The sequence below is a fragment of the Alosa pseudoharengus genome, unplaced genomic scaffold (assembly GCF_046254945.1).
Source record: "Alosa pseudoharengus isolate Yale_2024_CS ecotype anadromous, Long Island Sound unplaced genomic scaffold, YU_APseudo_1.1 YU_APseudo_1.1_scf_9, whole genome shotgun sequence".
Lineage (NCBI taxonomy): Eukaryota > Metazoa > Chordata > Actinopteri > Clupeiformes > Clupeidae > Alosa > Alosa pseudoharengus.
In genome coordinates this window covers 34,884,146-34,895,304 of record NW_027468881.1, presented here as the reverse complement: position 1 = coordinate 34,895,304, position 11,159 = coordinate 34,884,146, and the positions used below count along the sequence as shown (strand labels likewise).

General features: G+C 38.5%; 1 protein-coding gene across 1 annotated transcript; it reads right to left on the bottom strand.

Moving 5' to 3' along the window:
• Window positions 1–7,603: 7,603 nt before the first annotated feature.
• hoxc13a (homeobox C13a) lies at window positions 7,604–10,262 on the bottom strand. The gene is made up of 2 exons (XM_076276116.1): window positions 9,599–10,262; window positions 7,604–7,863 (listed from the first exon to the last, which is right to left on the bottom strand). The coding sequence occupies exons 1-2, from the start codon at window positions 10,260–10,262 to the stop codon at window positions 7,604–7,606; spliced, it is 924 nt and encodes a 307-aa protein (XP_076132231.1).
• Window positions 10,263–11,159: the final 897 nt, after the last annotated feature.

The window sequence follows — 11,159 nt, the reverse complement described above, 5'->3', positions numbered from 1 at the left end:
CACATAAGGTACCACCCACTTGGTCCATTTCTGACAAAACAAAACATCAACTTCTGTATTACGATTTTACGCGCTTTTTAAAAATACTATAAAGTATCTTATTAAAAATGTAAAATCTTGTTTTTCTTTTCTCAAACCATGCAGGTGCCAAGCCTTTCCTCTTTTTTATATTATAGACTATTAAAATATAAGGGTGTCCCATGCCTCGTTTGATATATTTACTAGCTGGCAAAACGTTTTAAATACTTTCTCTTATGAATACTATTTATTTTCCTAGTGTGAAGGAGTACACATGCCATCTTGTTTTCAAACAAATTACGATTAAATTCAATGTCATATAAAGTTGCGATGCCCCTCTTTACAGGCTTGTTTTAAGCAGGGACCGATGCTCATAGCTGCACTGCACTCATATTTACAGTAACAGGGTCAGCAGGTTGGAACTATTGGCTCTGTAAAATAAGATGATATTCTATAAGGCTACTTTAAGAGCGTTGCCTATATATTTCAGCTATTCTCTCACACCTGAACAATTTAAACAGATACCACCTATAAACGCTGGCAGCCAAACTCTAGTAAGATTGTTGTACATCTCACAATTCTTTTATATGAACTTTACAAGCTAGGGGAGGCCAGTTAAATGATTTAGTCGGCCCATGCGCTCCACGAGTGAGGGTGAAGTGATGTGATTGTAACTATGAAGATTATTTGACGATAATGTTATTACTGAAGTCTGAAAATGTAAGAGGAGAGTGTGTGTCCATGCATACTTTAAAATAGAGATCCTATTCTACTGCGGTAACTGAAATGCTGTGGCAAAGGGAATGTTGTCAAGGCGGTGATGGCACACCGAGATAACCGTGCAAAATGTTTAAACCAAAACATTTGTAAAAAAAAAATATCAATTATATGTTCCATAAACCTGATGCATTGCGCTAGATTGATTTGAAATGTATGAAAATGCGTGCATGGTATACTGATAACGTATGGCAACAAGGTGCATGGCAACATAGTGCATACCCTCACAATATGAATCTCACTCCACGTGTGCGTGTCTCTTGAGTTTCCAGTTCAGTTAGATTGTTTTATTTTGTGTTGTTCACCTCTGCTCCCTTAGTATTCAACCTAATCCATTATCTTCACACAATCACCTTTATATTAGTTGTAACACTGAACTACCTATCCCTAAAAGATACATACCTTAAATGACGACCTAAATAATTATATAAAAAAGCCTGGCGTTCATTGGGAAAATCTTTATTTTTTATTTTTATTTCATGGAGTACGTTACTGTACTGAATACAGACTAGCAACGCGATGACTATTGCCAGTCAATTGATAAACAGCATTCAGTGATATCTATCTATCTATCTATCTATCTATCTATCTATCTGGTTCATCAATTTGACTGGAAAACCTGAAAGGCTCGTTCTATGCACATGCCATTCACTGGAAATCTTCCCATGAATTCTGTCAACATGCATATTTTATCCTACGGCTTTTATACAGCCCACGTGGTAGGCTATTATATAAGGGTGAATAACACGACCTAGTGGTCTACTGCAATTTGCTGAAAAAGTTCTATCTCCTGTTCAGTTATCCTACTGTTGACAGATCATTCGATCATTCCAAGTTACAAGTTAAGAGATGAGAGGCCACAGACTTTCCTTTTGGGCATGTCGGTATGACTCAACAAGTTCTGGTGTTAGATGTGATTGGATGTTAAAGTATGCTGCTATCCTACCAAGGCCCTGTTTTCATAAACACAGTGTAAACGTTCAAATGAATATTACAAAACCATGCAAATATCTTTAGATACATTAGTTGGATTGAACCGAAGTTGGAAGATATTGGACAAGCAGCAGTGCTGAAATGGCCCCGTCCCCCTTCACTCCATGAGCGCATCCCTAACCTGATATCCCAAGCCTGATATCATCTGCTAAATATTTTGAACGCAACTTCAATCTATATCCCTCCGTTTTGAAAATTGCATTAACTAAGAATCAGTTCAAGCTAATTTCAAACAGTTTGGTTCCTTGCTGCTTTAATATGAAGTTAAAAATATATATACTTTCAGTTCAAGGTCAGTGTCTAGTGCACTGTCTGCCGCTCCGTTTTGAGGTGGTTGCTTTAGAATCGCTCGCCCAATCGAAGCAGAGCAATAACGCATAAAAGCGTAATTTACCGCCTTGGCTTTGTCACAGTCTTTCACTGTCTTTCTCTTGCCTTGGCAGCACTGTCCTAGAAAATGCACAACGTCGATAAACGCAACAAAAAACCTTGGAATTGAGCGCTCACTCTCTCACCACCAATTAGAACATTTTAAACATGGAACATCTCGACTTAGAATATTGCGTTATTGCATTATTGTAGGGTACTGATAATGTGTTGGGTATTCTAGACCTATCTATCTATCTATCTATCTATCTATCTATCTATCTATCTATCTATCTCTACTTTTCAAAATAACAATTAAAATGCTGGCCTTAATTTTAAGTGCATAATACCAACATGACACTACACGCAGTTTAAACGCAATACAAATGTTATCCAATTGGCTGTCTACGCTGCTAACCATTCTCAATTTGAGGTTTATTGTTTACTTAAATGGATAATCCTAGCAGCGCGACACTTTTCCCCGAAAGATTTTGGCCTGCCTCTTTACAAATTGTCAAGGTAGACTATGTTATGGCTTATATGACTATTGGCCTGTTGTGTTCATCCTATTATTTGTAGAATGTTTTTAGTTCTATATTTAAAAAAAAAAAATAACAGTCCAACACGCATACAATAAATGTTATGATCTTACAATTAAACACATACCTTACATTAAATTACAATTTCTTTCATGGTCACAGCTGAAAGAACTGAGATAAATTCTCTGTGCTCCCTCTCGAGATGGACCCTACTTCTGATGTGAATGGAAGTTGGAGTTCCACTTCCTGACATTTTCACCATGCTACCAGCAGAGGTTATCAGCCCCCTTTCTCTTGCTAAGGCTACAGGAAGCCTAATCACAACCTGGCCTGGTTAAAAGGCATATTTTCAAAAATGATGTAGGCTACCTCACACAAACTATGTTTATATCTATATCAGGGCAGATCCACTGGCAACAGGTTAAGTGGGTTGACTTCAAATCAAATTCAATTTGACAATTGTTTAACAAAAACACAGTAGATAGCCTACTTAGTTAACATACATAAAGCATTTAAAATATATGTGCTTTTGTCTTGAACTGGGGAGGCAAAGGTTTGTTCATTCTTTCTCTCCAACAACTTGGAAACAACAATAAGGAGACCAACTACTACTAGGCTACGACTACTATTATATAGCTATTACTTTGTGTGTGTGTGTGTGTGTGTGTGTGTGTGTGTGTGTGTGTGTGTGTGTGTGTGTGTGTGTGTCTGTGTCTGTGTGTGTGTTTGTTTGTTTAAAATTACATTATTTGTAAACGTAGGCCTATTATAAAGCCTAATTATATAAATTACGCCTATTATATTCATATATTCACCATTTAATCTGTAGACAATATCAATTCAATAATTTATTTAAATTAAACATGTATTTAAAATTTAAAATAACTATAACTTAGTAATTTATAACTTATAAAATAATCTAAATGTAAAATGTAAAAGGTTTTCATGCATAGCCTATAGGCCTAATCCACAGAAGAATTAGGCTAGCAATGATTCATGTCTTTATCGGGAGACGATTTACATTTGGGCTACAGAGACGTAGTCTAATATGCTAATTCTATTTTATTTTATTCATATGCATATCTGTGTGTTATTGATATTAATATTATTAATTGCTGCCGTAACAAAAAAAAGTTCCCCGATGGGATGAATATATATGTATAGGCTACTCAACAACATATGAAATGCGGTGATCTAAAATGACAATATAATCAGCAAATTGTTTCATAATCAGTGAGGAGTTAATGCAACAGTAGTGGTTTAAAAATATATTTGTGTTAAAGTTTTGGTCAGAGATGGGATACTTTCACTTCTATAGACTACAAGTATATGCTACATTGCATAGACTGGCGAACAGAAAAAAGCAAGTAAATCTTCGACATCGGTGACTAACCATTTTTCCTATTTCGTTTAAAAGTAAAAGCCGATATATAGTTTTGAGTGTTTGTCAGTGACTCAGTATCCACATGCCATAGTACATTCCTGACATCTTAATTTATGAAATCCATAGGCCTTGGACAAAAACACCATCAGCCTATTTGCTGTTTATCCACAACGTAATATTGACTAAAATGCAGGAGAAGCATCTAAAATACGAAGCGTTTTCAACCACTAAGCCAACAGAGCCACACAATCATCGTCTATTAATCGTTAAGCAAAAAGTCGCCATACCTTTGAACGTGACCATGAAGACATGTTAGGCTGTGCAGAGTGCGGGCTATGCTTCACATCACCTATCCACTCATTCTAGCGTCACGCCACACAGAAACTATGTCTGCTGTCGAAAGACGTAAACGCTCTTATCTTTGTGGTCAATAGAACGCACAAGTCATACTGGAGGAATATAACCACTGGTTGTTAAAGAGTTATACGGGGGTGTAGCATGCCTGTAGCATACCAGGTTGTGAAACCACTCTTTGAAAATAAAACTAGAGAAGATCCCAGCAAATATTTAAGATGGTCTTCGTCAAAATGGACAATAGAAGTTAAGGTCTTGGGACATTCGTGCAGTTTCCGGGTTTATATATTTATGGCACGTCATTACGCCGAGTCGTCTAGACAGGGAGAATAACACCTTGTTTGCCTCCAAACAAACTCCCAAGCTCCCATGCCCGGCCCACTGTTTATTATTCACAAGCTTCCGTTGAGTCAAGGTCAAAGTGACTGCATAGTCATGGTCAAGGGTAAAGCTCACATGACGTCAAAAGACTTCAGAAGTATACTATCCGAAAATAAAAACGGCCTTCAATGTCACATGTACTCAATGTGCCTACTTCTAAGGTGATTAAGAAGTGTGGTAGCATAGGCCACCCAAGTGTTGTAGCTGTATCCCTTAAACATAGAGTATACAAGAACTTTCTCCATAAGTTTTTCGATTACTTATTTTGTGTATTTTCTGTATATCTGTGGAATGGTGTGTGTGTGTGTGTGTGTGTGTGTGTGTGTGTGTGTGTGTGTGTGTGTGTGTGTGTGTGTGTGTGAGCTTGTTCGTTGTTCGGATGTGTTAAAGTTTATGCTTTTCATTTTTGCTACATCATACAGTATGCCAAGGCGACACATGGCATGAATTGCCATCAACACAATTAAATGGTAACTGATTTTTGACCAGTAATAGTCTTAAATAGGCTATGCAAAAGAAAAGCGTGATTTGGACTTGTTCTCTATTTTGGGAAAAATAGGCTACAGATTTAAGCATCAACACCGATGCGCATAGATTTGTTTTGACAATAAATATGGTCTACCACTAAACCGACATTTTGCATCTCACTGATTGATACAACTGATGGACAGACTCCGCAAATATGTCAACACAAGTCAGGGTATTTTCTGAGGTGCAACATGGGATTATCATATTCACCTGAATGTTCATTAAAATCCGCAAGATAAACTTTAATCAATCAAACACTGTAGTGAAATCTATCAAACAGTTAATGGAACAACAAGATTGTAGCTATAGCGTTATTTTGCCGAATTAACAGTTTATATTATCGGGCCAAATTGGCGACATAAATGGCAACAGTGGCAGTCTACCTTCTCAATAAACAATCACAAGAAAAAATATGTGAACTAGTGCAATAAGCTACAATACATTACATTACATTACTACATACACAGTAAAAACCAGATAATTCAATTTTTAGCATGGAGGAACGCTGGTTTGTCTACAGCCCTTCATGGCAAAATCCTTAACAAGAATTAAGATTGCGCAGGCTATGCCAAGGATAGTTCAAAGTAGGTGTAACTACCAACATGGTAAGCGCACAACCATCTCTGAAAGTTAACAAAATGTTCAATTTAAATGCAGTTACTTTGTTTCAGCTTATCTGCAAATGTATACAAAAAAGACAATTAGGCCTATACTCTTCTTAGTTACTGTTATATTAACAAAACATTAACAAGTATTGAAATTAAAATAGTAATAGTCGGTTTGAAGTAAACGGTATTCATTGCGCACAGACATTAGACGAATCAAGCTTTTGCAGTAGCACTACAGTTGGTCTATTTCAGGCCGGATTTAAGTTTTGCTTTACACTAAACATTAACTACGCCATACCATAGCACTTGGAGACGCATTACCCTACCTGTTTAAAGTCCGACCTAAGTGTAGGCTAATTTTTGAGTAGCTTTCCTTGTAATTATGCATTTTGTATTCCCTGTGGTGACTTACGTTAACAATAACATAAATTCATTATAAATATCTACATATTACTTATTAAATATTTACAAATGTATTTGTACCTATACACTGCCTATACACAGACATAACCGCCTTCACTTGCGCACAGGTATTGGTGAATTATACGCAACACGCATCGGTGAAAACTGTAGCCTTAATTATTTGTTTGATTGAGTGCAATAAGTTATGTTTAAAGTCATTATTTATTTAACAAACATGGTTCTATTCAACACGTTAGCGACCAAACACCACAACGGGCTTACAGTTCACATACTGCACAACATAGTAGCCTAGACTGCTTACAAGTAGTGAACAAAACCAACACAACCGATGCGTTACACGCTCTCTCTCTCTTTCATTCATATATTATTATATATACGAGAAAGAGATTATGCATTATTATGTAATACTTTGCTTTACAATCATTCCAGTTGCATGGCAGACATACATCCTTCATTTGTAGGAACACAAAAAGACGATTTTGACACATTCCAACATACAGCCCTGTCATACGAGAGGATATGGTTTAAATTATAGAGGCATTGTACTGTATATATAAGCACTAGCAGCCTTGTTTGTACCGTGGGCAAAAAAAAACACCGCGCACTACACCTCAATGTTGTGGACATTTTCCGTATGCACTGAAGAACAGAATGATTTCATGCAGTCCTTCTATAGCAAGTGTTCGTATTGACCGCAGCATTTTTCCATTTCCGGCAAGTCGGCCCATAAGGGTTTATTCAAGTTCTGTTACCCTAAGGGTCCAAGTAATAACGTTATTTCTCTTCTTTTGGAGCCAGTTGGGGGTTTTATTTTCCCTTGTCATTTGTTATGCGTGTTCATTCGTTTTGCTGGTGTGCTCTGAATGTGCGTACACGAGAATGCAATGGCTATATACATCTGTGTAATATCAATTTAATTCTGATGTTCACCTGAAAACACACGATTCAAATGTCTGAGAAAACAGAGACCACTTAAATATTATATATTTATATATGTACATTCATATAAAAAGACTTAACATGACAATTATTTTCACAGCTTAGGCCATACACTTATGAAGAATGTGTGGTGTGCACTGATTTGAAATTAAATAAAGTATTCAAGAAAGGGTGGGTAAGTGGAAATTGTCTCAAGTGTTCTTCATACATGATAAGAAAAAAGGAGGTACATTTCAGACTTTTAGAACAAACAGGAGTGTTACATGGTGCTGACAAAGTGATGGGGCCAATCATCAGGTGGTGTGCATGTGATTATTTGTCTTGGATTTACTGACGAACTTCTTCTCCTTCACCCGGCGGTTCTGGAACCAGATGGTAACCTGGCGCTCTGAGAGGTTAGTTGTGGCGGAGATACGTCGCCTCTTGTCTTTGGTGATGAATTTGCTGGCTGCGTATTCTTTTTCCAGTTCTTTTAGCTGTAACTTGGTGTAGGGGACACGCTTCTTGCGACCACGACGATAACTGCTGACTTCGGGCTGCAAAGGAACAACATCTGAAAGAGAAAAGAGGAGGATATAAGGCATAGGTAGCCTACTAGAGATGTTGCAATGGCTTGCAAATATTTAAAGGTTTTACAAAACTGACATGAGCGCTATTCTCACAAGCGCGTGCCTTTTATTTGTTTATATCACCACAATACAGTCATGAAATGAGGTTTTCGATTAAGAAAAATATGATGATGCGTTACAAAGGTCCTCATTTGAAAATGAGCATGCCAAGTGAAGAGCTGATATTGCACGTTTCCAAGCAACAAAATCATAATTCCAAATCTGGAGCTTCTGGGCAGTGTATGGGGACTATATTTTTGATACTGCATATGCAGCAGGCTACTTGACAGTCACCTAATTACAACTTGTGATGAGAATCTTTTCATTGTTGTTATATTGGTTGTAAGAATGATCACGTTTCTGATTTTACGAGTTAAATGGAAAAAATAGCATATTTGTCTATCTGTCAATAGCCTAATCTATGATAAGTTATAGCACGCGATTCCCACGTATTTGGCACTGCTTTGTGAACTTAAGTTGAACATGTTTTGCATATGACCATTTCGTGAAACGTCACCTTCTAGAGCAAACGTGAAGAAATGTAGTAAATGACCTCTGAGTGTTGACCATAGCATAGCCTATCTATATCTGCATTTACACCAAACCTCAATAAAGCACCCCGTTATTTAAATTGGGGTAAAGGTGCGGGCTGGTGTGTGTGTGTGTGTGTTAGAGAGAAAGGGAGAGAGATTGTGAGAGGGAGAAAGAGAGGAAGTGACCGAGTAGAGAGAGAGAGAGAGAGAGGAATACAAATGAGAAAAAAGAAGCGAGTGACAGACAGAAATTATACTTTTAGTGGTTATTCAGGGCATATACAGATTGTTGAGAAACACGTGAACTAGTGAGTTCGTGTGCTGTAGGCCTAGTGAGATCTATAAAGGATGAATGCAAAATGCGCAGGTGCAATGTTTGAACTGAAATTGAATCCAAGGCGTCAGATACTGAATGAATAATGGATACTGGCATCTGCACAACTCTTATAACACGTTGCAGAGCACTACTCTGGCTCTTCCCTGACAAAGAGTCACAGATTTATGACCTCAGCACAAATATTGCCCACAATTTGATCATACAGGAGGAGCAAAGGTATGTTGTCGTGCCCCGCACCAATCACCGTGACTGCATGGCTTGTACTTACTACAGGTTTTTTGACATTTGGTTTCCGAGTTAAGATACACTAAAACCCTACTCCTATGTTTTTTTTTAATCTACTAACAGGAATGCTTTACATACACCTATCGGCAATAGACCGTGAATATACTGTTGGTGGGCAATATGTAAGAGGGGTTAAGGGAACACCTGTGTCTAATAGGTATGTGATGCTGACGCTTAGATGTAAAAATGTTCAGCTTTCTAGGGGCAAAACATACTGTTTGGTCACGGACGGTAACCTATAAGACAGTGTGGTCAAGAATTTAATCATATCCACAATGTTGGTTGCGGGCGTGGGAAGGCATGTGCATGCGTTGCCGACAAGGGGAACGCACACATTAAAGGACAGAAAGACAGAAATAGTCCGTTGTAGCTTTCTATTGTCTATAACGTATTTCTAGTGACTGGGGACCAATTGCAATTCGTCGGGTAACGTAGAAATAATTTGGCGAGGCTCAAACGTCCTCTGAATCAGTGACATATTCACGCAACATAGAAATGATCAATAAAATGAAATTGTCCTCATACCTGGAAAGGGAGACTTCCAAAGATGAGTGGATTGTGTTTGTTCCTTAGAACAATATACCTGGCCGTCCCAGCCATTTGATAGCGCCCAGTGCTGATAACCTTCCACGGGAATCAATGCGTCATGTCGTGGTTCTGGATGTGTGCTAATACCAGGAACCACTGACACGTCTAGGTATCCCGGTACAGCTTGGTAAGAACTGGCGAAGCTTGGATAGAACGCAAACTCTTTTGCCCTGCTTGAGAGTTCCTCTGAGGGCAGCGCCGTGTTGGGCTCGACATATTTTTCAGCTGGATGATAAGAGCAAGGCTTCTGTTGTAAATTCACATTGTGCGAATGAGATAGTCTGCACCCGTAGTAAGGGTTTCCAAAAGGGTAGCCGTAGCCCAGAGAGGCACTAGATGAAGACTGAGGACCGGGGCACTGTCGGCCGCTATCTGGGGAAGATATATCCGAGTAAACGGATCCCTGGTGAGTCGCTATGGAACCAGAATGTCGTCCTAGCGCAGGGTGTGAGATGAGGTCCCTGCAGTGGGTTGCAGGACAGTTCCCGCTTAGTCCCTCCATGGTTTGGTTTTTATTCTGAGTGTTTTCATTCGGGCTTTTTTCATAAACGTACATCAAGGTGTCTGCCCAGCGTGGATGCAGGACCAGTGAAGTCGTCATATCATGGGCTGCCGATGCTTTTAAAAAGTCGACTACTCCAAGACAGATACCTCATTTCCAACTACATTTTACACAGGCGCATGCGCTCGCAAGACCTGTGCGTTCAGTTCATTAAGACACGAGCACGTGATATGCTAACGAGCCCAAAGAGATCGGGACTATAGGTGGGTAGGATAATCCCTTTAAAAGAGCTACTGGCTCACGTTTCACTGCAGCCTACCATTAGCTCCAAAGACTGGCTATTGGCTGAATTCACCACAAACAAACGTTCTTAAAGGGGAAGACACCATATATGAAGAAAACCAAAACAATTTCTGTAGACCATATTGTTTGATAAATCGGACCTATGTCCTAAAGTAAATGCGCCTGTACATCCAGCGTTTGTACTCAATATTCCCCAAGTTAGCCTCATTTACTTCTGAGTAGTTAATGTTTGTGAATGCTGTACGATTTTGACTTGGAATGTGGTTGGGGGGATGAAATCTTCTGTTATTTAATGTTAGTATTGGCCTTCTGCAATTAAGTTTTGAACTGCAACAGAATTAAACATTAAATAAATGATTTGCACAGCAATTAATGACCGAATAGGCCTATAGGTTGCTCTAACATGGTGGCGCTCCGTGCAAGGTGTTTGAAGAGTTCACCAATTTGCAAACTGATTTTATATTTAGTGTTGCTGTTTTGGTCAGATGTTTTAATAGCACTAAAATAAGTTAAGTTAATTTAGCTTCATCAAATTCATAGTCATGACATTCTCGTGACATTGCATCGACTTGCCTTTATATGAGGACACAATAGGCCACGTCACGAAAACACAACAGAACTGGACATTATTTTGGAAAAAATGCAAAATACAGGGCTGTGCACATTTCTTAGGCAGGTGGTTAAGTAAAAAAG